This window comes from Hemitrygon akajei, unplaced genomic scaffold (genome assembly GCF_048418815.1).
Source record: "Hemitrygon akajei unplaced genomic scaffold, sHemAka1.3 Scf000075, whole genome shotgun sequence".
Taxonomy (NCBI): Eukaryota; Metazoa; Chordata; class Chondrichthyes; order Myliobatiformes; family Dasyatidae; genus Hemitrygon; species Hemitrygon akajei.
This window is the reverse complement of record NW_027331961.1, coordinates 1277139-1303307: the sequence shown is the minus strand read 5'-3', so window position 1 is coordinate 1303307 and position 26169 is coordinate 1277139. Positions and strand designations below refer to the sequence as shown.

The 26169-nt window shown below is 45.5% G+C and overlaps 1 protein-coding gene across 1 annotated transcript in view; it reads right to left on the bottom strand.

Moving 5' to 3' along the window:
• The window catches only part of LOC140722345 (NACHT, LRR and PYD domains-containing protein 12-like), a 58110-nt gene extending 32648 nt beyond the window's left edge, over window positions 1-25462 (bottom strand). Inside the window, exons 1-6 of the mRNA XM_073037110.1 lie at window positions 25342-25462; window positions 21569-21736; window positions 11937-12100; window positions 10444-10540; window positions 6387-6553; window positions 1988-2159 (exon numbers count right to left, since the gene is read on the bottom strand). Of these exons, the coding sequence (XP_072893211.1) occupies window positions 1988-2159; window positions 6387-6553; window positions 10444-10453 (349 nt within the window). The 5' untranslated portion in view covers window positions 10454-10540; window positions 11937-12100; window positions 21569-21736; window positions 25342-25462. The remainder of the gene's footprint in view (window positions 1-1987; window positions 2160-6386; window positions 6554-10443; window positions 10541-11936; window positions 12101-21568; window positions 21737-25341) is intronic.
• Between the last annotated feature and the right edge of the window lie 707 nt (window positions 25463-26169).

Below are 26169 nucleotides of genomic sequence, written 5' to 3'. Positions count from 1 at the left end.
GGTGGAATATGTGGTCTCCATGAATTTTAGCAAGGCATTTGACAAGGTCCCTCACGAGAGACTCATCCAGAAAATCATGAGGCACGGGATAAGTGGAACCGTGGCTGTTTGGATAAATAATTGGCTTACAGGAAGAAAGCAGAGGGTATTAGTGGAAGGAAAGTATTCTGCCTGGAGGTCGGTGACTAGTGGAGTGCCGCAGGGATCTGTCCTGGGACCCCTGCTATTTGTGATTTTTATAAATGACGTGGATGTAGAGGTGGAAGAATGGGTGAGTAAATTTGTGGATGACATGAAGATTGGAGGAGTTGTGGATGGAGCTGTAGGTTGTCGAAGGTTACAAGAGGATATAGACAGATTTGGGCAGAAAAGTGGCAGATGGGGTTCAATCCGGATAATTGTGAGGTGATGCATATTGGAAGGACAAACCAGAATGCTGAGTACAAGTTTAATCGTTGGTTACTTAAGAGTGTGAATGAACAGAGGGACCTTTGGGTTCAAATGCATTCATCCCTTAAGGTCGCTGCATGGGTTGATAGGATAGTTAAGAACTCCTATGGGATGCTGGGCTTCATTAATAGGGGGATTGAGTTCAAGAGTAGAGAGGCCAAGTTAAAAATCTTCAAATCTCTGGTGAGACCACACTTAAGAGTATTGTGTTCAATTCTGGTCACCTCATTATAGGAAGGATGTGGAAGCTATGGAGAGGGTGCAGAGGAGATTTACCAGGTTGTTGCCTGGTTTGGAGAACAAGTCATGTGAAGCAAGGTTAGCAGAGCTGGGACTTTTCTCTTTGGAGCATAGAGGGATGAGAGGGCACTTGATAGAGGTCTAAAAAGTTATGAGAGGCATAGATAGGGTGGATTGCTAGAACCTGTTTCCCAGGGCACCAATAGCAAACACTAGAGGACATATGTACAAAGTTAAGGGAGGGAAGTTTCGGGGAGACATCAGGGGTAAGTTTTTTACAAAGGGTTGTGGGTGCCTGGAACAACTTGCCAGGGATGGTGGTGGAGGCTAAAACATTAAGGGTATTTAAGAACCTCTTGGACAGGCACATGGATGAAAGAAAAATAGAGGGTCACGGGGTAGTGTGGGTTTAGTACTCTTTTTAAAGGAATACATGGGTCGGCACAACATCCAGGGCGGAAGAGCCTGTACTGTGCTGTAGTATTCTAGTGTCTAGAGTCTAGTGACTAGGGTCATGTCGGAGGCAACTATGTTATAGATGCTCCTAGTTATACATGAATGTGCAGGAAATGCAAGGAAATGGTCAATAATATAAGAAAGGATACCAAAGTATATTTTTTTTCTTTCCCGGATATATAAAGAGTGAAAAAAAGGAAAGGGTCAATATCGGAGCACTAGAAACTGCTGTTGTAGTTGCTGTAACGGGTGAAAAGGAAATGCCAGACAAACTCTGTGCAAGTCACTGGCAGAATTCCAAAAGGTAAAGAACATCAGCAAACAGAATTGCGTGTAGTGCTATTACAAAGGAAAAGGGGCTTGGAAGATGAAAGGTCTGAAGATAGAAAAGTCACCTGGACAGGGTCATACAGTGTATCAGGAGCCTGCCTAGGGTGTGTTGGGATTCCCAGAGCGTTAGGACCTGGAGTGAAGGCTTCATCAGAACCAACAGCTGGATTAATCGAAAAATACAATGTAGAATATTCAGGTGTCAAAGGGAGATACTTTGAATTGTTACTTGAATCCAGAGATCAGCAAATGATTAATGGCGAATTTTGATTCCCAGGCTTTGCCAAGTCACAGACTAACACTTGAGATGTGGTTTGAACTGTGCATTTGATCACTCACCGATCAGCTGAGTGGGTAATTCAGATAAACCTTGGCCGATGTTCATGTATTCCTGTGGATCAGGACCTGTTTAAATATAAAAGAAATCCATGGAAACAGAGCTAAAATAATTAAAATAACTAAAATGTTTATCTCAATGTGCCTTTGTGTTCAGTGCGTGGTTTTAACATACCGAGTTCCTGTATTTCCCTCAGTATTCTGTCCAACTTCGGTAACTCAGTCCTCCACATCAGAAAGGATTCCCACATCGCCCTCCGGGCCTGGGAGCCTTTGCCATTCACCAAACTGAGGAAGAGTCTGGAACTCTCTGGCCGGTTTCCCTTCTCTGTCAGTTCAGTGACTTTCTACAAAAGGAAACAATGAATTTATTGTGGAGCAGACAGACAGACATGGAGAATGTGCAGGAAAGTATCTGTTCATGGCCCCAGTAGCTTCAGAACAGATGCAGTCACTGGGCTGCTACCTCATCCTCTCTGGGTTCAGTCATTAACAGAGAAACAGTAACTGAAGGAAATTCTCAATCAATAGTGTGTAAGAATAAGTATTTACTGACACCCTGCAGTAGATGCAATGTGATTAATTTCCTTGATCTGTCAATGTGCAGCATTACATCAACAAGAACGGAAGAGAGGAGAGAGATAGAGCAAAAACAAATGGATGGCGGGCATCACTGAATCGTGGCTGACAAAAGTTTATAGTTGGGTACTTAAATCCAACGATAAATATTGAATCGGAAGGATACGCAGGTAGTTGAAAGTGTTGGGTCAAAGCTGCTGTCATTAAAAATGAAAAGTCCTGAGAAAGAGGTGATGTCAGTTTAGACGATGTGGTAAAATGACCCTGATGGAAATTATATACAGGCATGTTAACAGTAGCCAGGATGTGGGCTACAAATTACAACGGGGGAGAGGAGAGGCATGGAAAAAGGTCAATGCTAAAATTGACACGGGAAGTTTCAATATGCCGGTAGCTTTGGAAAATCAGGTTGGTGCTGAATCCCAAGTGAGGGAATTTATAGAATGCCGATGAGATGGCTTTTGAGAGAAGCCTATGGTTGAGCCCACTATAGGAAAGACGGATCTGGAGTCTGTGTTGTGTATTGCACCAGAGTTGATTAGGGAGCTTCAGCTAAATAAACCCTTAAGAGGCAGTGATCATAAAATAGCAGAACTCAGCCAGCAGGTTGAAAGGGAGAAAGTAAAGTTAGAGGTATCAGTGCTACAGTAGAATAAAGGAATTACCTCGGCATGAGAGAGGAGCTGGGCAATAATAAATTTGAAAATGACACTAACAGAGATAATGGCAGAGCAGGAATGGCTGAAGTTTCTCGGAGGACAAACAATCACAATGATGAAGAATTATTCTAAAGGGAGGATGATCAACCGTGGCTGAAGAGCTAGTCAAAGCAGCACAAAAGCAAAGGAGAAGGCAATGAGTATTACAAAATATAGTAGAAAGCTGGAGGACTGGGATGTTTCTACAAATCAACAGAAGGCAATTAAAAAGCCGTAAATAGAGAAAATATGAAATATGAAGGTGGGCTAGAGAATGATGTAAAATAGCTTACCAAAACGTCCGTCTGATATATGAAGATTGAAAGAGAGGAGAGTGGATATTGGACCACCGGAAAATGACAGTGGAGAAGTACTGTCAGGGGACAAGGAAATGCCGGAAGGTATTAGTCGGCATTTTGCGTCAGTCCTCACTGTAAAAACACTAGAACGTGCCAGATATTGGAGAATGTCCGGTGGCAGAAGTGAGTGTATTTGCAATTATTGCGGAGAAGGCGCTTGGTAAGCTGAATGTTCTGAAGATAGATGAGTCCAGATCAACTCACCCGATTGCTTCTGAAAGAGGAGGCTGAAGAGATTGTGGAGACATTAGTAATGATCGCTCAAGAATCACTAGATTTTGGAATGGTTCCGGAGGACTGATCATTTTAAACTATGGGCCAGTTAGTCTGATCAGCGTTTGGGAAGATGTCAGCAGTCGGTAATTGAGGATAAGATTTCGGGGTATTTGGACGCACATGATAAGAAAAAGGCCAACATCCATGGAAGGGAATCTTGCCTGACAGAACTGTTGGAATTGTTTGAGAGAACAGCATGCTGGGTCGACAACGGAGAGTCAGTGCAAGTTGTTTACTTGGACTTCCCAAGGACCTTTGACCAGGTGCCCCACATAGACCGATGAATAAATGGACACATCAGTGGCAATTGGAATGTAGTATAGTGAGGTACATGGCCATATACTTTAGCAGAAATAATGAAGACGTAGACTATTTTTGAATCTGGGAGAAAATTCAGAAATCGGAGTTGTACAGAGTCTCTGGAGACCTGGTGCAGGATTCCGTGCAGTTTGAGTCTGTGTTCAGAAAGGCAAATACAATGCCAGCATTCATTTCGAGAGGATCAGAATATAAGAACAAGCACTGGCCAGACCGCACTCGCATATTCTGATCCCCTGATCAGAGGAGTTACAGTTGTGAAAGAAATTTAACCAGTAAAGCAGACGTCTCCAGATGATGAATTTATAGATCAGCATCATATTTACAGATTCTTGCCTTTGGATAATGCCTGTGTGATTCATTACAGACAGCGCCAATGAATCCCAACGAGAACAGAGTTACTCACGGGTGTAACACACTTGATTTTCTAATACCACTCATGGCTGAATAGGTCAGATCTAGGACAAGACAATCACTGTTTGTGAGCTCCAAGGAGAGTGACCTAAAATGGTGTGTCCCTGTCTCTCATTAGTCAGATATTCAGCAAGTTAGCAGATTTTTTTCTGTTTGCCCCTTCCCTTTCAGGACAACCTGTTGATTTTTTGGGATCATGAGATATCAGCCAGTCAGCAGATTTATGTTTTGTGCTTTCTTCTGCACTTTTAGATCAAACTATTGATGTTTGTGGTCATACGATATCAGCTTTGTGCGTGATCTTTCACATCTATTCAATCTCAGAGTTTTTCGAGGAAGTTACCAGGAATGTTGATGAAGGCAAGGTTGTGGATATTGTCTACATGGACTTCAGCACAATATTTAGCAAGGTCCCGTATAGGAGGTTGGTCTAGAAGATTCAGTTGCTTAGCATTCAAGATAAAGTAGTAAACTGGATTAGACACTAACTTTTTGGAAAGAATCCGGAGTGTCACTATAGACTGTTGCATTTCTGATTGGCGCCTGTATCTCGTGCAGTGTCAGGGGGATCGGTGCTGTGCCTGTTGTTGTTTGTCATCTATATCAATGATCTGGATGAAATTACGGTTAAGAGCATCAGCAAATTTGCTGTTGACTCCAACATTTGGAAGGTGCAGTGGACAAAGAGGAAGATTACACGAGCTTGCAGTGAGGTCTGGACCAACTGGAGAATGCGCTTAAAAGGGGCCGATGCACTTTAATGCAGACAGGTGCAAGATGTAGCAGTTTGGATGGACCAATCAGGGTAGATCTTACACAGCGACCGGTAGAACAAAGTGATCTGGGAATACAGGTACATAAGCCATTGAAAGTGGCAGCAAATGTTGATAGGCTCTGAAAGAAAGTTTCTTAGCGCATTAACCTTGGTAAATGAAAATATCGTGTACGATATGATGTTGTATAAGACGTTGGAGAGGCCTATGGAGAGACAGATGGAAATAAGTTTGAAACAGTACAGAAAAAACATTACAAGGATGTTACCTGGACTGGAAGACCTAAGTTATAAGAAAAGAGTGAACTGATTAGGACTTTATTCATTGGAACATGAAAGACTGAGCGGAGATTTGATAGAAGTGTACACAATTACATTGGGATATAGATAGGATAAATGCAAGCAGGCATTTTGTACTGAGGTAAAGAGGTACTACAACAAGAGGTTATCACTAAAGGCTGAAAGGTGAAAAGTTCAAAGGGTACAAAGGTGAACCCGGTTTACTCAGAGGGTGGTGAGAGTGCGAAACTAGCTAGCAGGGCAAGTAGTGCAAGTGGTTAAGAGAATTCTGAATAGATGCTTGCGTAATGAGCGTATAGAGCGCCATGGCCCGGTGCAGGTCAATGGGAATAAGTAGATTCTGTAGTCTGGCATGGAATAGATGGGCCAAAAGGCCTGTTTCTGCACTGTACTTTGCTGTGACTATGACAAGTCAGAAACACGTTGTTTGGGAACTCACGGAGCCAAGACAAGCTGTGGTTAGCTGGTTTCCCTCCCTCAGGTACCGCAGTGAAGCCGGTTGGCCCAATTGACAGTTTAATACTCATCCTGGATTAATGAGATAACGTGAAGCTACCCAACGGTTCAGCCAAGCTTTGAAATTAGTTTCAGACCGAATGCCTTTTGGAAGTCCAGATATGCAGCCACTGCTCTTACTTCACACTGATAAATACAGCAGGTGATACAAGAAAAGGTGATGCTAAACCTGCAGTTCCCAGTGCTCCCCACCTTAAAAACTGAAACCAGATCTGCGAGAGACGAGTCAGAGATCAAAGTCTCCATTCCCAAGTCGATCTCCTAAAACGTGCAGGAGATTAATTTTGATCACTATTCCCCCTGATACCAGCAGATCAGTGACAATACACGAACTGCACTCACCTCATTTTCTTCTCTACTAAAATGTCCCTCCTCTGTCAACATCAAACCCAGTCTCTCAACCTTTTCTTCAATTGCTTGTTTGAGTCTGTTCCTGTAGAACTTTGTCAGTTGGTAAAGTCGATATTCCTCCCCCTGTGCCAGGAGGTCGGAGATTGTAAACTCTGGCTCTATGAATATAAAAAGGAAAATGTAGGCTTGAACTCAGATATCCCTCGTCTCCACCACTCTCACCCAACTCAACAAAAAAACCGTGTCTTGAACCTGCCTCCAGATACAAAATTGGATTAATTCTCCATCTCCAACACCATCACACTGAGCACGGAGTCCCCCTACGGCTGTGTGCACAGACCACTGCTGTTCACTCTGCTGACCCACGACTGTGCTGCAACACACAGCAAGAACGACGAGTCAGCTTACAGAGAGGAGGTGCAGCAGCTAACGGACTGGTGCAGAGCCAACAACCTGTCTCTGAATGTGAACAAAACAAATTTCTTGGTGTTCATCTAGCGGAGAATCTCACCTGCTCCCTCAACACCAGCTCCATAGCAAAGAAAGCCCAGCAGTGTCTCCACTTTCTGCGAAGGCTGAGAAAAGTCCATCTCCCACCCCCCATCCTCATCACATTCTAAGGTGGTTGTATTGAGAGCATCCTGAGCAGCTGCACCACTGCCTGGTTCGGAAATTGCACCGTCTCGGATCGCAAGACCCTGCAGCGGATAGTGAGGTCAGCTGAGAAGACCACCGGGGTCTCTCTTCCCGCCATTACGGACATTTACACCACACGCTGCATCCGTAAAGCCAGCAGCATTATAAAGGATCCATGCACCCCTCATACAATCTCTTCTCCCTCCTGCCATCTGGGAAAATGCACCAAAGCATTCGGGCTCTCACGGCCAGACTATGTAACAGTTTCTTCCCCCAAGCTATCAGAATCCTCAATACCCAGAGCCTGGCCTGACACCTTACTGCCCTATTGTCACGTATATTATTTATTGTAATGTCTGCACTGTTTTGTGCACTTTATGCAGTCCTAGATAGGTGTGTAGTTTAGTGTAGTTGTTGTGTGTTTTTTTTCTTTTCCTCTGTTGTTTTTTACGTAGTTCAGTCTAGTTTTTGTAATGTGTCATGCAACACCATGGTCCTGAAAAACGACTCATTTTTACTATGTACTGTATCAGCAGTTATGGTCGAAATGGCAATAAAAAAGTGACTTGACTTGACTTGAATGTAACACTTGCCTTAAAGCCTAACCAACAATGTTCTAGGCATTACGTAATAGAAGGACCACATTTAATATAAACCAGTCCATCCCCCATCCGACCCATTCACCTATTTAAATTTGGATGGGCATAAATGTTGGGACTGTCGGTAATATTCGCTTCCCAGAGATACTCTCTCCATCCTGGCGAATACATTTCCCCTGATACACATCCCGGAAACACTCTCCTCATCTGGACAGCTGCATTTCCTCCAATTCACATCCTGGAAATCCTCAGAGCAGGTAGTACATTTCCTGTAGTGGGGTAACGGCTGCCCAGTGCACCACATGTACCACACCCACAAATTTTTCCTCTCCTCTGACCAACACTCCAACAAGGACTCACCTTTACCCTCCACCCTGCCGCATTCTGTGAGCACATCACCCTCATATTTCACTCACCCGCTCCTTCTTGGGTACTTGACAGTTCTGTGTTCAATGAGCTTCTGAGCTGACAGGCAGTCGCCTCACTTGTGGTGGTTCCAGGTTCCTGATCGGTGTCTGTGACGTCACCGTCTCTGGACTGACAGGCAGTCGCCTCACTTCTACCGGTTCCAGGGTCCGGATCAGTGTCACTGACGTCACTGTCTCTGGGCTGACAGGCAGTCGCCTCACTTCTACCGGTTCCAGGGTCCGGATCAGTGTCTCTGACGTCACTGTCTCTGGGCTGAATTTTCTCCTCCACATCTGCCGCCGGACCGCATTCCATTGGGACATCGCTCTCAATCTGACCCTGCTTTGGTACCTTGCTTCCTGTGTCCCGATCATCTTCCCTCGATGATCCGCCTGGTAAAATCCTCTTCAATACTTTCCCTGCTCGATTCAATATCCCACCTGAAATAAGTGGTGAATTGCAGGTTATACGAGTATGATTTAGAGATGAGCAAAACTGATTCAGATTGCAATGGAGCCGAGACTCTGGCTGACCAGATTTGGAGTGGAACTGTGCTGGTTAATGTGACCCGTACACCCTGTCAGGTGACCATCCCGATAAGCCGGTGACTGGACACATTTACTCCCAGTAAAATAGCACGATAGGCACAGTAATACTAATCACAGCAGTTGAACGCACGGATGACCACGGGATCATAATGTACCAGTGTCCGGTGATATTGGGAAATATCACTGATATTATCTTCCACAAGTTAAAATCTCCCTCGGTCACTAACTGTCCAGTAGTCTGAGTCACACAAAGACCAACAACGGGATCACACATTCTCCAGTTGCTTTTTCACACGAGGGGCTGGAGACTGAACAAGGGGACTGGAGTTGCTTTCTCCAGTCCCCTTGGTCCCAGACTGACCATTCCCTTGAGACACACGTCCTCCGGTCCCCTGGGTCGCAGGCTGACCATTTCCTTGAGATCTATGCTGACCTCTCTTCTGGTTCCCATCTTATCCCCCACCTGTTGATCATCATGTAACAACTATGCATGTCATTGGCAAAGTCTTGGTTATAGAGTTTTGTGTGTAGTTGCAGTTGCTAATCTATAGGATGGAGGTGATGAAGCTGGAAAGTGTGAAGTGAAGAATGAACACTACGGTACTGGGCTAGGGTGTTGTTTTTTGTGTTATGTGGTTGGGCTGGGACAGCTTGCCCTGGAGCTCAGGAGCTTGAAGGGAAACCTTACACACACACACACACACATACAGTAATCAGGGGTGCAGATAGGATAGATGGTCACAGTCTTTTTCCCCGGGTAGGGGAGTCTGAGACTCGAGGGCAGAGATTTAAAAGGGACCAAAGGGGCATTCTTTCACGTGGTGGCTGATGGGGATAAATTACATGCATCCAGAGGAGGCCGCAAACACAAATAAAATTACAAAATTGAGAGCATGTGGGCAGGAAAAAGGGGAGAAGAAGTTTACGAGGGAAATTTGGGAAAACGGCAGGAAAATGGGACATTTAGGTCAGCATGAATTATATGGGCCGAAGGACACGTTTCCAGGCTGGAGCATCGTTTTTATTCCAGCTGGAATCTCAGATTTGAGCACAATCACATTGTCTACAGGTGACAGAGACATTTGGTCATTGGTTATGCCGGGTTTCCCAGCCAAGATCCTGGGAATTTAAATTCAGGTAGAAGATCATATCAAGAGGGAAATACTTAGAAACTCAGGTTCACCATTTCTCCACAGCCCAGACATTCACTGGGGTGTTAAAACTCCGAAGCAGATCACAAATGTATCTACAATGAGCTGCCTCCTGATCCTCAGCCATTCCCAGCACCGGCAATGATCTCCGCTCCGCTACAGAAAACAGATTTCGGTGACACCCCTCCTCCTTTGCGTAGCAGGCAAGAAAAACCAGGGGGGAGTTGGTAGCTTTCCTTCCAAAACCTGAAATGCTGTGTAATCATAGAATCTCGGGAATCCCGGAAATGCTCCTATCATCTGCTTCTGAATTTTATAAATGAAAGTTGAGGATGTCTTACACATCAGGGCCTGTCTGGAGGTGAAATGGTCCCTGACCCTGAACATTTACATAAACCACAAGATCGCTGTCACACTGCTGTCTGTGTTTCACTCACGACCACCTGATTCAGGAGCCCCTGCTCCTTTCACTCATCCGAAGCTTTGTATGATGAGCGGAGTGATTCGACCATTACTGGTGTCAGGTCCCTGCGCTGGAACTGTTGGGTTGATCAATTACTCAAGGCCGCTTTACCAGTGGGATAAATGACACTGCTGGATGAAACTTTTCTATGCCCTGTTAAAACCTCTGTCAGTTTTTTTTTTCATCTGAACTATTGTGTACAAACACGAAAAAAGTTTAATTCAAAGATCCCTGTGATCATACCTTTGTCCATTCTGATTCTGACTGACGATTGTTGATTGTCGTCGTCTTGTTTACACTTTGGTCGCTGTGCAGGACAGCTCCGCCTGCTGGTGAGGCTCTAAATTTCACAACAAGCAGACAGTGAGTCAGAGAGTACGACTACTTTGCAAATATGACAGTATTTCCATCCCCTGTAGCATTTGGCATGGGGACCAAACATTCCCTGTTAGTAACCACTTCCACACCATATCTGTCCACTGATACCTAGCGCATCTACTGACAGAGTCACAGAGCAATAAAATCTAAATTCAGAGCGTTCGGCCCAACGAGACAATGCCAACCACAGTGCCCACTGAGATGGTCACAATTTCCTGTGATGGGGCCATCTCCCTTCTGGCCTCTTCACTCCATCTACACACCCCAACTGCTTTTTGATTTATGCAACTGCACCTGGCTCATCCACTTCCTCTGGCTGTTTCCTCCACATGATCCCCAACATCTGCATAAATCCGCTGCTGATCAGATTGGCTTTGCAATCTCTTTACCAGCCCCTGTCCATTTAGATCCCCTAGATGCTACGATAATCTTCTCTGTGAACAGATCTACTAATGTTGTGCATTCTGCGAACTTACCTGTCAAGTAATCCTTGTGCAACCGCATCCAAATCATTGCTATAAAATAACGAATATCAAAGGTCCCAATTTGTAGCCTCACGGCACATCGCTAATTACTCACATCCATTGCGAGGAGAAACCTTCAACCAGCACTCTTTGCTTGCTACCTTGAAGCTAATTTTGAATACATCCAATTTGCTCTCTCCGGACAACATGGGACCTAATCATCGGGGCCAAGCTGTCATGTGACACTTTGTCAAAGGCTTTACTGAAGTCGCATGCACAACATCCATGGGAACATAACTTTGAATTTCCACCTCTGCTTAATGTCACGTTGACAGGTTCTGACAATTTGATTAGCAGAAAAGTACTTGATGAGGCCAAGGTATGTCAATGTAAATTATGGGTTGCCATGTGCTAGTTAGGACTGAATAAAATGCAGCGTTGGGATATTTTGCTTTATAAATGGTCTGTTCTCCGCGGAGGCCTACGTGACGATATATTCGAGGGTAAGTATACCACTGAAGATTGCAATAGCCAATGGGATCAAGGGCATGTTGCTGCAGTTCATGGTAATTCCACATTTCTACAATCACTACCACACGACACACTTGGGGCTTCTTATAAAGGGAGGAAATTGTCAACGCATTTTAAGATGATTATAACGTAACAAGGAAACATTAGAACTAACCAAAAGCTACTTCAGATGATGCAGGACCTTCAAATGAGCAAAGACTGAGAGAATGTGATTGACTGTAAAGAGCTGGGCTTCTGAAAGCACATTACCAGACCTGGAGTGATTGCAACTTGGTCTGACCGAGGCATTCCACCTATTTCGTACCTTCCTTTGTAAAGATATGTAATGTTTACAGGACCAGTGTTCGAGTGAATGAGACTCACCAAACTTTCTCCTGACTGAATCAATGAAAACTCTGAGTCAGAGGGTTCTCTTCAGTTGGTACTCTCAGTCCTCGGGCTGGTTCACTTGTCGCTGTTCCCTCGTTCTCATTCGTGGCTTCTTTCCAGCTGTGGGCTTTTCTTCCAATAAATCTCTCACCGCAGGTCTAACTTTAACCAGAGAGATAATGAAGCACATTAACAATACAAAGGAGAAAAAAATATTTCTGCTCAATTTTTTCAAAAGCGAATCTCACTGAAATTTAAACGCCTAAGACAAATAAAAGAATCTCATGGAACAAATCTATAATTGTCCCTCACACGTCACAAATCCTGATACGGGATACGAAGGACTCATCATTCAGTCATGATAAGATATCAGAGCAGAATGAAGTGATTCAGTCCATCGAGTCTCCTCCATCATTCAATCATGGCTGATTTTTTTTCCCGCCCCAATGTCATATTCCTGCGTCCTCTTATAAAGTGCTGGAAACTCGGTACAGCAGATTGCATCTGTGGAACAAGACACTGTGGAAGACCCAGTATCAGAACTGGGATTATCCAGGATGATGCGTGATATGCTGAACGCTTAATTGCGCAATTTGGCCCAGATCTCATCCTTGCTCATACCTATAATGGGGGAGGTACTACACACAGTGTTCTGAAAAGATAGTAAAAGTGATTATCGGGGCATTAATAGTGATCTTTCGAGAAACGAAAACGAAAAGCTCTTGAATTTATAGTAAATGGACCGTCTAGTTATTCGCGGCTCAATATTAGTTCTATATCGTTCAGCACCTGAGCGTCTTTGCCTGACAGTACGCTCCCACGGACAAGGCGAAACTATTATTAATTTTTCTTGCGTTATTCATTACTATTTCCTGGATACCAGAGAGGCTCCCGGTGAAACTGTTTTGTCCACTCTATTGACTTTTAACATCTCCTCGATAACAGGAAGCACGATAATGTACCATATTCAATCGTGATTAATATGCATAGAATGTAACGTGGTTCGGTCTCCAATGTTCCCTCTAATTACTATTTTTGCAGCTACATGGATCAACCATTGCTCTGAGCCGGAAATTTTCACACGGACTGAGAAAAGCACAACATCATAGATGTGTCCTCTTTTGTAAAATGCATCTATGAATATTTTAGGATGAAGACAGACAAGAGAAAAAAAACATTCTTTTGATTTTACTTACTAATTAAAGGACAGGATAAAAATGCAGTACAACAAAGAAAAACGTCCAGGTTTCATAAACGTTTGTCCGGCAGTGTTTAATTCCATCTGCGCTGCAACAAAGGCTCCGTTCGTGGGAGCATTTTGCTTCTGCAGACTAAAGTCCCTTCCCGTACTGAGCATGCGCGATGTCGTCAGCGCGTTATCGGAGCTGTGAGCGGGGCCTCGGAAACGGACCTGCAGATGCTGCAGCCCTGCGGTACAACGGGATCACATGACGGGTGGACGGTCTCCCACGTGACTCGGTGACTGCGCTCCTCGCTCCTCACACGCTGCCCGACACCCCCCCCCCCCCACCGCATTTCAAAGATCATCTCATAATTACACTGGATATATTTTAAAATTTCCCTCTGCATCTTCCCCGTCCACATCCCTCCAGCCCCCAGGTCACAGTTACGGGTCTGAATCCCATCCCGGTCCGGCACACATTTTAGACCCAAACCAGAATTGTGCAGGTTTTATTTAAATCAGTCTATGTTTCTATTCACATTTCCCCGGCCGCACTGAACAGGATCACTGAAACATCAAGCGAGAAGCAACAGGAGGTGGCCATTCAGCCCCTCCAACCATCAACAAGATGGCGGCTGCTCTCCCATCTCAGCCACATGTTTCTGCCCGATCCTCATTTCCTCCATCCCTTCGGTCTCCACACATCTGCCGGCCTCTGTTTTATGTGAGGACGATCACCGAGTCTTCACCGCCCTCTGTGGAGGGGATTTACAGACATTCACCACCCTCGGAGTGGATACATTTCCCCTCATCTCAGTCCCGGACAGTCCACCCCCTTTTCCAGAGACTGGGATCGCTGTTCAACCAGTAATGATGTTGTGCATTTCAATGTGTTCACCTCTCAGTCCTCGATTCTCTAAATGAAAGGGCTATCACATTTGATCTTTCTTCATATGATGACCTCACCACTCCAGGGATCAGTCTGCTGAATCTTTGTTGCACTCTCTACAACAAATACTCTCTAACCTCTTTGTTCATCCTCTATAGAATTAATTTCCATCTTCTGCAGCCCCGTGTTGCCCCAACCACTCACCTCCCACCCCTGTCACTATTTCCACCTTCCCACCTCCCCCCTCACCTGGATCCACCTCTCACTCCCCAGCTCTTGCCCCATCCCCACCCCTCACATCTTTTCTCGGACTATTTCCCGTCCACTCTCAGGCCAGAGGGAGGGTCTCGGCTCGAAATGTTGACGGTCCATTTCCCTCCACAGATGCTGCCCGACCCTCCGGCAGTTTGTCCTTTGGTCTGTATAACCCGTGTTAGTGTGGGGATCGGGATTTTACACCATATTCCAGGTACAATCCCAACAAAACACAAATAATTGTCACTCTGCCCGACCCTCCGGCAGTTTGTCCTTTGGTCTGTATAACCCGTGTTAGTATTGAGGTGGGGCAGGATTTTACACCATATTCCAGGTACAATCTCAACAAAGTCCAAATAATCGTTAAAGTCATTTTCATTCTTATACCTGATAACTCTTACAATAAATACAATGTACTTTCTACCTCCCTCCCTAGCCACTGCACCTCAGTCCCTCATTACTTAACGCACAGATGGTGCAGAAGAGGTTTACCAGGATATTGCCTGGATTAGAGGGCATGAGCTATAATGAGAGGTTGGACAAACTTGGGTTGTTTTCTCTGGAGCCCTGCAGGCTGGGGTGAGACGATGGAGGTGTATAACATTATGAGAGGCAGAGACAGAGAAGACAGACAATATTTTTTATCCTGGTCTAATAGAAGAGGCCATGTATTTAAAGTGAGGGGGAGTAGTCTGAAAGGAGATGTGAGGGGCAAGTGTTATTACCAGAGGGACTGGCGGGTTGCTAGGATGTGTTGGCCGGGGTGCTGGTTCTGGCAGACACAGCGGTGACTTTTAAGAGATATTTAAATCAGCACATGAGTGTGAGGGACGTGTTGGCAGAAGGGATTAGTTAGCCATTTGATTCCTAATTTAATTAGCTGAGCAAAACGTTTTGGGCCGAAGGGCCTGTTCTGGTACTGTACTGTTCAATGTTCTGTGTCTCTTGTCAAGAGGTTTCAGGGAAACTGAGGTAAAAGGAGTGAGTTGGAGAAACAGGTCAGCTGGAGCCCAATGTGGGAACTGTGAGATCACCCACTTCTGTAGCAGAAACAAATATTGAATTTATTGCCAAGTGCACAATATGGGAAGGTACAGGGACAGAGAAACACTGACTTGTAGCAGCATCACAGGCAAGTACATTCAGATGACAGATTATACAATTCTGCGCCATTATCAATATAGAAATACAAGTTTTATGTCATTAACAATATACAAATATATATGTTGTGTCAATAATCATAAATATAGATTTTCTGTCATTAACAATGTACAAATATACATTTTTTTCAAGAGCAGTCTTGAAAATGTTAAATTGGTTCCCTCAGCCAAGTTGTTGACACAGTTTGGAAACGACTGGGCTCCAAGCACCGGTCCCTACAACACCCACGGGAACACCACGGGGACTGCCAACACAGATACCTTGTGCAGGAAGGCACAGAGTCGACTGTACTTCCTTAGAAGTTTGGCGTCATTCAATGTCTGTAGTGAGATGCTGAAGATGTTCTATAGGTCAGCTGTGGAGAGCGCCCTCTTCTTTGTGGTGGCGTGTTGGGGAGGAAGCATTAAGAAGAGGGACGCCTCACGTCTTAATAAGCTGGTAAGGAAGGCGGGCTCTGTCGTGGGCAAAGTACTGGAGAGTTTAACATCGGTAGCTGAGCGAAGGGCGCTGAGTAGGCTACGGTCAATTATGGATAACTCTGAACATCCTCTACATAGCACCATCCAGAGACAGAGAAGCAGTTTCAGTGACAGGTTACTATCGATGCAATGCTCCTCAGACAGGATGAAGAGGTCAATACTCCCCAATGCCATTAGGCTTTACAATTCTACCGCCAGGACTTAAGAACTTTTTAAAAGCTATTATTAATGCTTTTTGAGATAGTGATTTAGATGTATATCATATTTTTTACTGAGTTAAGTATTGTATGTAATTAGTTTTGCTACAACAAGTGTATGGGACATTGGAAAAAAGTTGAATTTCCCCATGGGGATGAATAAAGTATCTATCTATCTATCTATCTATCTATCTATCTATCTATCTATCTATCTATCTATCTATCTATCTATCTATCTATCTATCTATCATGCAGACCCAAGAAGGGTCTGGTTATTCATTCTCTTTTAACACCAAGACACCAGAAACAGGAGCAGGCCACTCAGCCCGTTCAGTTCATCCTGTCATTCAATAAGACTCAAGACCAGTTCATTCTTGCCCCCCAACACGACTCCAAACCACTTTGCCCGGACCATCGGCCACACTTGCAGATCAACAGTGTGCAGGTGTTTGCCTCCCAATGTGGTGAATCCCTCTGCTCGCCTCTGTATCCTGTCCGACCCCTCTCACACCATCTTCATCCTTTCAATAATATAGCCCCCTTCCCCACTGTCAATGGGCTCCTTCCCCATCCTGCTCCTTGATCCCCCAAACGACCTCTCAGACTCACCCCCTCACACCATCTTCACCCCCTTCCCCACTGTCAATGGGCTCCTTCCCCAGAGACAAACAACCTCTCAGACTCACCCCCTCTCACACCATCTTCACCCCCCTTCCCCACTGTCAATGGGCTCCTTCCCCATCCTGCTCCTTGATCCCCCAAACGACCTCTCAGACTCACCCCCCTCACACCATCTTCACCCCCTTCCCCACTGTCAATGGGCTCCTTCCCCAGAGACAAACAACCTCTCAGACTCACCCCCTCTCACACCATCTTCACCCCCCTTCCCCACTGTCAATGGGCTCCTTCCCCAGAGACAAACAACCTCTCAGACTCACACCCCTCTCACACCATCCTCACCCCCCTTCCCCACTGTCAATGGGCTCCTTCCCCAGAGACAAACAACCTCTCTGACTCACACCCCTCTCACACCATCTTCACCCCCTTCCCCACTGTCAATGGGCTCCTTCCCCAGAGACAAACAACCTCTCAGACTCACACCCCTCTCACACCATCACCCCCCATCCCCACTGTCAATGGGCTCCTTCCCCAGAGACAAACAACCTCTCAGACTCACCCCCCTCTCATACCATCTTCACCCCCTTCCCCACTGTCAATGGGCTCCTTCCCCAGAGACAAACAACCTCTGAGACTCACCCCCCTCACACACCATCTTTATCATCTCAGTAAAATTCTGCCAGATCACTCACTCTGCGAGTAGCCTGAATCAAGCCAATGGGCCGAGCGGTCTCCTCCTCTCTGTCAGCAATACATTATAATCCGGCCACAGAAGTCACTTCACGTGGAGGGAAATGTAAATAAATAAAAATGCTGGACATTTACTTTGAGATTTGTTCTGTTTTGAATGGGAGTTTGAGGACGGGAGCGGAAGTCGGTATCAGCAGGTCCATCTCTATTATTGGGTGTAAGCAGTGATTGATATCACTTCTCACCAATGTGAAGAGGGTAACACCTCTGTTGACTGTCGGGTGGGGTGGGTGGGTCAGGTAGCTGTTACCTTAGCCGGTAAAATTCAACCGTCTCAGCACCAGTGTGACGTAAGGAAGTGCACACGTGACGTCAGATCCTAGTGTGGGGGAACTCACACGTGACGTCAGGCACGAGGGGACGCAGAGTAATATCAAATCCCAGTGTGGGGAATGTGAGTGACTTTAAAGAGCTGGGATACTGACAGCACATCACCTGACCTGGAATGATTGTAACTGGTCTGACAGAGGCATAACTGGTACTTCTGGGCACTTTCAGTCTCATCCCAACTATTTACTACCTTCCTTTGTTCAGGTATGTAATGTCTAAAGGACCAGTGTTTGAGTAAATGAGACTCACGCGACTTTCTGCTGACTGAATCACTGGAAACTCTGAGTCAGATGGGTTCTCTCCAGTTGGTGCTCTCAGTCCTCGGGCAGGTTAACTTGCTGCTGTTCCCTCGTCTTCACTCGTGGTTTGCTTCCATTTGGGGCATTTCTTCCAATAAATCTCTCACCTCAGGTCTAACTTTAACACAACGGGTTCGACGGACTCGGAGTCCGCTGTGGTCGGGGCGCTTTCACTGTGTGCTGCGTCTGCGAGGCTGGGTCTGACGGAGCTTTCATTGTCTGTGAAGCTGAGTCCACAGGCGCCTTGGAAGTCCATAGCGAGGGTAATCCCTTCTGCCGACTGCGTGGGATGACGAGTCTATCGGGACCCTGAGGACTTGTGGAAACTGTGTCATGGTTTCTTTCGAACTTAGAATCTTTTATCATCTTTGGGCTATTTTTTACTGTGCCCATGGTTTTTTTTTAATCAGTTATGGTATTGGCTGCACTGTTGTAACTATACGTTAACTACAACTATGTGGTTTTGTGTAGGTCTTGTAGCTTTAGTTTTTGGTTTGTTGGGTGGTAGAGTTGGTCTCTTGACTTGGTGTGTCTGGGTAGTCTTGCTTTGTCTGGTGGGTTTGGAGCTCCTTTCCGGGGAAACACATTAAGATCGTAGCGCCTTCCGGTTCACAGTCCGGTCCATGTTCCTTATTCCAGGTTTTCCCCAGTTTATGTTGAGGAAGCTGATTCTTGTCCATACCCCCTGTCTGTATCCCTTCCCTTCACCTTCCTCCTGGAGCCTTGCCTTGCCTTGAGCCTTGCCTTCACCGCTGTCAAGTCCAACCACCGGAGCAAGATAAGGAACTGTCTTTCATTGTTTTCAGCTGGAGTTCCAAGGGTTTGCCCACCCCGATGTAACACTCACTGGTCTATAATCCCCAGGATTAAACCCATTGGGTTTATTGATGTGGCACAGAGCGACTGAGCAGAACCCAAGTGCAGGTCACCGGCGTGGAGATTGAGCTGGGGATGCGGGCGCAGGCGTGAACGTTGGACAGCAAACCGGAGGAATCTTGACACGGAGCTCTGACATGGAGTCTTGACACGGTGACGCGGTTTTCATGGAATATCTTGAGACCGGAGTTGAACTTAGAGCAAACAGTTCTAAGCAGTCGAGAGACAAAGTATCACATGGGAATAGACCAACAAACTGGCAACCTGTGATCGTGTCGCCATCGTATTTATTTCACAGTCTCTGATGAAAACCAGGTGTATGGTAATTGAGTAAACTAGCAGCAATGGAGATCTAATGACTGAAATTAGGGCATAATTAGGGAGAAAGGAGCGTTAAAGGGGAACAGCCAACCGGAACCATGACAATTGAATTATGGAACAACATTTGACAGCCTCCAATCATGTGTTACTATCCCTGTGGCCAGAGAGGATACAATGATCATTGTCAATGCCCCGTAACCTCCCCCCTCACTTCCTGTAGTAATGTGGTGCATATTGGTAGATTGAACATCTCTTTCTTAATATTGCCATGCTGCTATTCTATCATCACAATCACTGTCCATCTCATTGGTAACTGAAGCAAAGCATTCATTAAGCACCTCACCTATCACCGCATCCTCCAGGCACGTTTCCACCTTTGTTCCTGAGTAGTCCTAGTCCTACCCTCAATCTATTCACCCTCCTCTTCTTCACCCACATGTAGAATGCCTTGGGTTTTCCTTCGTCCTACTTCCCAAGGACTTCTCAAGTTGCCTTCGACCTCCAAGTCACTTCTTAAGTTCCTTCCAGGATACCATATAATTCTCTAGAGCCTCGCTTGAATGTTGCTCGCTGTACCTAAATAAGGCTTCCTTTTCCCTCTTGCTTAAATGTTCTCATCCCTTGTGAACCACGGTTCGTTTATATAAACATTCTTTCACTGTGTGTGGAACAAATCTACCCCGAACCGCATTCAAGTGTTCCTGAAACAAACTTCACAGTTGCATCTGGCATTTCCCTTTGAAAATGTTTTCCCAATTTACACCCCCAAGATACTTCGAATACCATTGTAACTATCCATCCACTGGTTAAATACTGCCTCGTATCGTCTGCTACTATCCTTGTCCATGACAATGATAAAAGTTGAGGTGTTGTGGTCTCTATCTCAAAAAGGTCACCCATCGTGACATCTGTCGCCTGACCAGCATCATTGCCTCATACTAGATACAGTATGGCAAATCCTCCAGTTAGCCCATCCACGTACCATGTCAAGAATCCTTCCTGGACACACAACACATTCTGCCCCATTGACACATTTTGGAACAAGGAGGAGGGATCAACATCAGGAAAGTTGAGATCAATAATGATAATAACCTTGTTGTTTTTGCACCTTTCCCAAATCTGCCAAGTTATCTGCTCTCATTATCCCAGTGGCTTTGGGGGAGGTCTATAGAATACTCACAGAATGATAGCTCCTTTCCCTTTTCTGATTTCCACCCACATTGATGTCCTCTGTTTATGTAACTGTCATATGATTCCTAATTAGTAAAGACAATTCTCCGCCTTTCACCCCCCCCCCCATATGTATTATGAAACAAGTAAAACCTGGAGCATCAAACACCAATCCTGCCCTTGTAACAGTCCGGTCTGTGTAATGGTGATAACATGTACCATCCATGTTCTAAGTTACTCGTGTTCTTAATACATATTGTATTGAATTAAAGACATTTCCAACTGACTACATGATGCCCTGTCCACATCCGACCCTTCCACAGTCTCTGTGAACTTCGCATCTACCTTTATATCAACTCTTCTATTATCTGACCAAACACTCTGGTTCCCATCCCGCAACGACTGAGTTTAAACTAACCCCGGCAGCTCCAGAAGTCCCGGCTGCAGGGACATCTCAAGTACAGATATAACCCATGCCTTTGGTACAGGGCCAAATGGGAACATAACTTCATTATAAAACCTAAATATGCTTAATCACAGCTTCGTAGGTTCTGACAATTTATTAGCAGAAAAGCATTTGATGGCGACAGGGTATACAAATCTAAATTATTGGTTGGCATTTGCTAGTTAAGACTGAAATGTGGTGCTGGGACATTTGGCTTCAAGAGGGTTTGCGGAGGCTTGTGCGACAACATACTCGAGGGCAAGTATATCGTTGCAGCTTGCAATAGACAGAGGAGTCAATGACATGTTGCTGTAGTTCACGGTAATTCCACATTTCTGCAATCACTAGAGCAGGAGAAAACTGCGGCCTCTTATAAAGGGAGGAAATTCTCAATGCATTTTGAGATTGTTGTGACCTAACACAGCCAAGCAAGGAAACAGCAGAACTGATAAGAGTTTGAAATGAGCAAACAATATGAGGGAATGTGCGTGGCTTCTCAGAGTAATTAGCAAATCTGCAGTGAGTGCAAATGGGTCTGACAGACGCATACTGGTATTCCGAGGCTTATTCAGTCCCACTCCAGCTATTTCCTACCTTCCTTGGTACAGAAATGTAATGTCTAAAGGACCAGTGCTTGGGTAAATAAGACTCACCAAACTTTCTCCTGACTGAATCAATGGAGACGCCAAGTCAGATGGGTTATCTCCATTTGCTGCTGTCCGTCTTCGGGCTGGTTCATTGTTGCTGTTCACTCGTCTTCAGTTGTGATTTTCTTCCTGTCGTGGGCTTTTCTTCCAATAAATCTCGCAGGTCAGGTCTATCTTTAACCAGAGAGATAATGAAGCATGTTACTCATACAAAGTAGAACAAAGAAGTAAACTTATTGGAACTTAAACTTGAACTCATATATAATGATGCGAGTGAAGAAATCTGTAACTGCCCCTCACACTTTCCAAAGCCTGACATGGGATACAAAGAAACACACACAAAATTGCTGCAGGACCTCATCACACCAGGCAGCATCTGTATGTCGACTCTACTCTCTTCCATAGATGCTGCCTGGCCTGCTGAATTCCTCCAGCATTTTGTGTGTGTTGCTTGGCAGCATCTGAAGAGTTTCTCTTGTTTGTGATGGGACACAAAGAACTCATTACTCAGTCATGGTATAAGATACAAATCATAATGCACAGGAGTAGAATTAGGTGATTCGGTCATTCTAGTCTGCTCCAAAATCAATCATGGAGGATTTTTTTTTCCAACACCGTATTCTTGCTTCCCTGCTATAGCACGCAACCTATTTAGCAATCCAGAACATGAATATACCCAACGACAGCCTCCACCACCCTCTGTGGCATCCAATTCCACAGATCAACCAACACTTGGCTAAAGTAATTGCTCTCATCTCAGTTTTAAAGTGAAGCTTCTTTATTCTGAGGCGGTACTCTCAGATCCCAGACTCTCCGTCTAATCAAGACACCCTCTCCATTCTCACTGCAACCAAACTTCCTGTCATTCAGTCGGTGTAAATAATCACCCCTGTCCTAACCCGCCAACCATTTGAACTCCACTGAACACAGGCTCAGGGCCATCAAATGCTCCACATGCATAATGCTTATCATTCCTCGGATTATTCTGGCAACACAGAGCCCTGGGAGAGCTGGTGCTTGAGATACAATCTTGGGATGGGGGCTCCAGGAATATGGAGCTGTCAGTGTTTGGGCTTCAGTCTCCGTTGGTGCTTTTACAGATGCGGCTGGATGTTCCTCCTTCCGCAATGAAGCAGACGTCTCCGGGGGTTGGATCTTGGTAGCGTGAATCTCTCAGTGTGAGATGTGAAAAAGATGTGCGAGGCTCTGGGTGCGGGCTGTGACCCTCTGAGGTTGCATCCTGGGATACCACACATGTCTTGACCCAGATAAAATGAATCGGGGAATCAAATTGTCCGCGTTTATGAGATGTTGAGCGAGTATTTCTGTTCTGTGCTCAGATGATTGTTTCTGAAGTTCCTTTGGAAGCAAAGCAGATAATGAGTTCCCATTCCATCTCTCACAGGGAGAGGCTGTGATTAAATACCCTGTTTTGTGTTTGCACCGGTAGAAATAGGCCGGGGTTTCAGAACTGAATTCACATTTGGAAATCCCCCTCACTCTCACCTGTCTATCTGCCAGTGGAAGTCAAAGAGAAACTCTAGATGCTGAAGATAGAACAGAACATGGAACAGTACATCACAGGAACACAATAGTGTGCCAAACCAGCTGAAAAGTAAATCAAACCCCCCCAAAAAAACTACACTACATTTTCTGTGTAGCCATGTACATTCATATACAAATCAATGGCATGAATAGTAAATTACAGAGATCTCAACACTGAAACTCACATCCCACTCGTCACAGGCCTCCATTCGTTAGAACCATCTACATTCATCCCCCTCTCCTTCTTGTTCTCTAGCCCGGTGTGAATCCACCTCGCCAGCCCCCTGTGAATCCAACGTGACCGAACCTCCCCGATCAGCTGCCATGCAGGATCTTGTTACAGATTTTACCAAAGTTCAGATGAACAACATCACTGCCCAACTTCACCTAACGCCCCAGTTCATTCTTAAATAATCTCCAAAATACTTGACAGATATGATATCCTATTGGACAGTATTGACTGTGATTTCCCCATAACCAATGCCCAACCGCCCGGGATTTCAGCTTCACTGCAGACAGAAAATTCCGATCCCAGCTGCAGAATTACCAACCTGGACTGTAGCCCGTATACTGCCAATTCCATATCATCAGAGTCACCAGCCCAATATTATCACCCATACAAAGACGCCTTGGTGCCGGCAATTTGCCGTGGAGTTCCTGCCATTTCCAATTCACAAACTAAGGTGGAATTGGAACCTAATGACCCTCTGCCGGGGCCGGTGCTCAGGCTGGTTCCCCGGTCTATATAGAGGATGCGGATACACTTCAGCCTGACCCCAGCAGCTAAACCGAGCACATTTGATCTCTATGTCATCGCTGTGTGGGATCTTGCACAGCAGAGCGGGCTGCCATGTTTCCTGCAGTGTAGCAGAAACAAAATGTAAAATTATAAAGTAGAAAATGCTGGGAGCTCAGTACATCAGACTACGTCTCTGAAAGGAGAAATGGTGGAAGACCCAGTTCCAGAACTGAGACTGTCCAAGATGCTGCCGATCTGCTGAGCGTCTCCAGTATTTTCCCTTCCTTACTTTAAATTTCCTGCAACTGTGGTATTTTCTCCCTCTTCATTTTAATGCACAGATAGTAACTGATTGCCACCCTGAACTGTAAATGCCACCCCACCCCAACCACTCTGTTAGTTCTGAGTTCATTCTGACCCTGGTGTAACACATCCCATACAGTCAATGCTCACAGCATCCTTTCCTCCCACTATCATTCTGTTACATTTGCTCCCGAGGCCACTGTCTCTACACTGAGAGGCGGTGACCACAGAGCGATAAAAACTGCAACACTTGCTGCAGCTCTGACGGGCCGTTACCCTGGAAACAGAGGAAGTGGCTCACTGAAAATAACCGAAAAAGGAAATAACAAACTCAACATCAGATGCTGTGAGTTCCGTTATGACAAAGATTAACAGTGCAGCCATTTTGTAACGGTGAATCCAAAATTGAAATGGTTGCTTTTACCCTGTCACGTGTTGTGTCCAACTAAACCTCTGGTATTCCTAGCGAACAATAACTAACTAACTAACTAACTAACTAACTAACTAACTAATTAAATAAATAAATAAATAAATAAATAAACAAACAGACAGGCACACAAATAAATAAATAAATAGAAAGCTGCAATACTAAACTTCACAATGAAGACAAAGTTTAGAAGAGAGATTGCTGAAATATATCATTGCGGCATTGGGATACAGGCTGGACAAACATTGAGCAAGCAGGTTGATATATATATCATTGAGGTGGTGGGATACAGGCTGGACAGAGATTGAACTAGAAGGTTGATATATATCATTGAGGTAGTGGGATACAGGCTGGACAGAGGTGGAACAAGATGGTTGATATATATATCATTGAGAATGATTTGTTTTACCGAACGGCCGCTTCCAGTGTGCTGGAAATATGTAAAACAATTATCGACCCCAGGCGTCGATCCAGGTGGAGTTTGGATCCGATACCGGGCCGGGTGACGGAGGCAAAGTTCACCAGGTACATCTTAATGGATGGGTTCAGTCTCGGCATCACCACCTCATCCCGCTCCTGGGACCAGAACACCAGGGGCTGAGCATCGGCTCATCTCAGGCGGTTCGGTGTGAAGGTCCCATAACCCGGACCGACCACGACAGTTTGTATCCAGGAAGCGGGACGAGGCCGCCAGTTCGAGGAAGTTAACGGGACTCTCTGCCCAGCATGAGGTTCCCCGCCCCCGGGATCGACTTCAGTACTCACCGATGGGAAATTGTCGGTTGCGTTCAACCCGTGACCGGCCTCAATACTGACCGATGAGAACTTCATCAATTTGTCCGGAGAGCAGCGAGATCCGTCCGCCTGCTACCCACAGACAATCAGCTTCAACAGAGAACGGAAAGAAAACCCCGCCCATCCGGAGTCTGTGAGAGCGGGGGCGGGGCCTCGGAAGCGAAAACCTGAGATGCTGCAGATCTGCGTTTGAAATGGGAGCGAGAAACCGGTGACTCTGCTCCTCGCCCCTCACACGCTGCCCGACCTACCTGCCGCATTCCCCACATTATTCCATATTTACACCAGCTACATTTTTATTTTTCCCCTCTGTATCTTCCCCGTCCCCATGGCTCCATCTCCCGATTCTCAGAGTTAAGGGTTCGATTCCCATCCCGGTCCGACATACAATTCCCACCCGAAAAGGAATTGCGCAGGTTTCATTGAAATCACTTCTTTGTTTATAAACACTCTTTTTCTATTCACATTCCTCCAGAGCCTCACTGGACAGGAACACTGAAACATCAAGTGAAAAACAGCAGGAGGAGGCCATTCAGCCCCTCTAACCATCAACAAGATGGCGGCTGCTCTCCCATCTCAGCCACATGTTTCTGTCCGATCCTCATTTCCTCCATCCCTTCCGTCTCCACACATCTGCCGGCCTTTGGTTTTTTTTGTGAAAACGATCACTAAGGTGTTGCTCCTCCACCCTGAGGGCGGTCTGATCGAAACGTCGGAATGGGAATCAGAATTAAAACGTTTGGCCGCTGCAATGTCCCCCTTGTGGCAGATGATGCAGAGATGCTAAACAAAAACCGT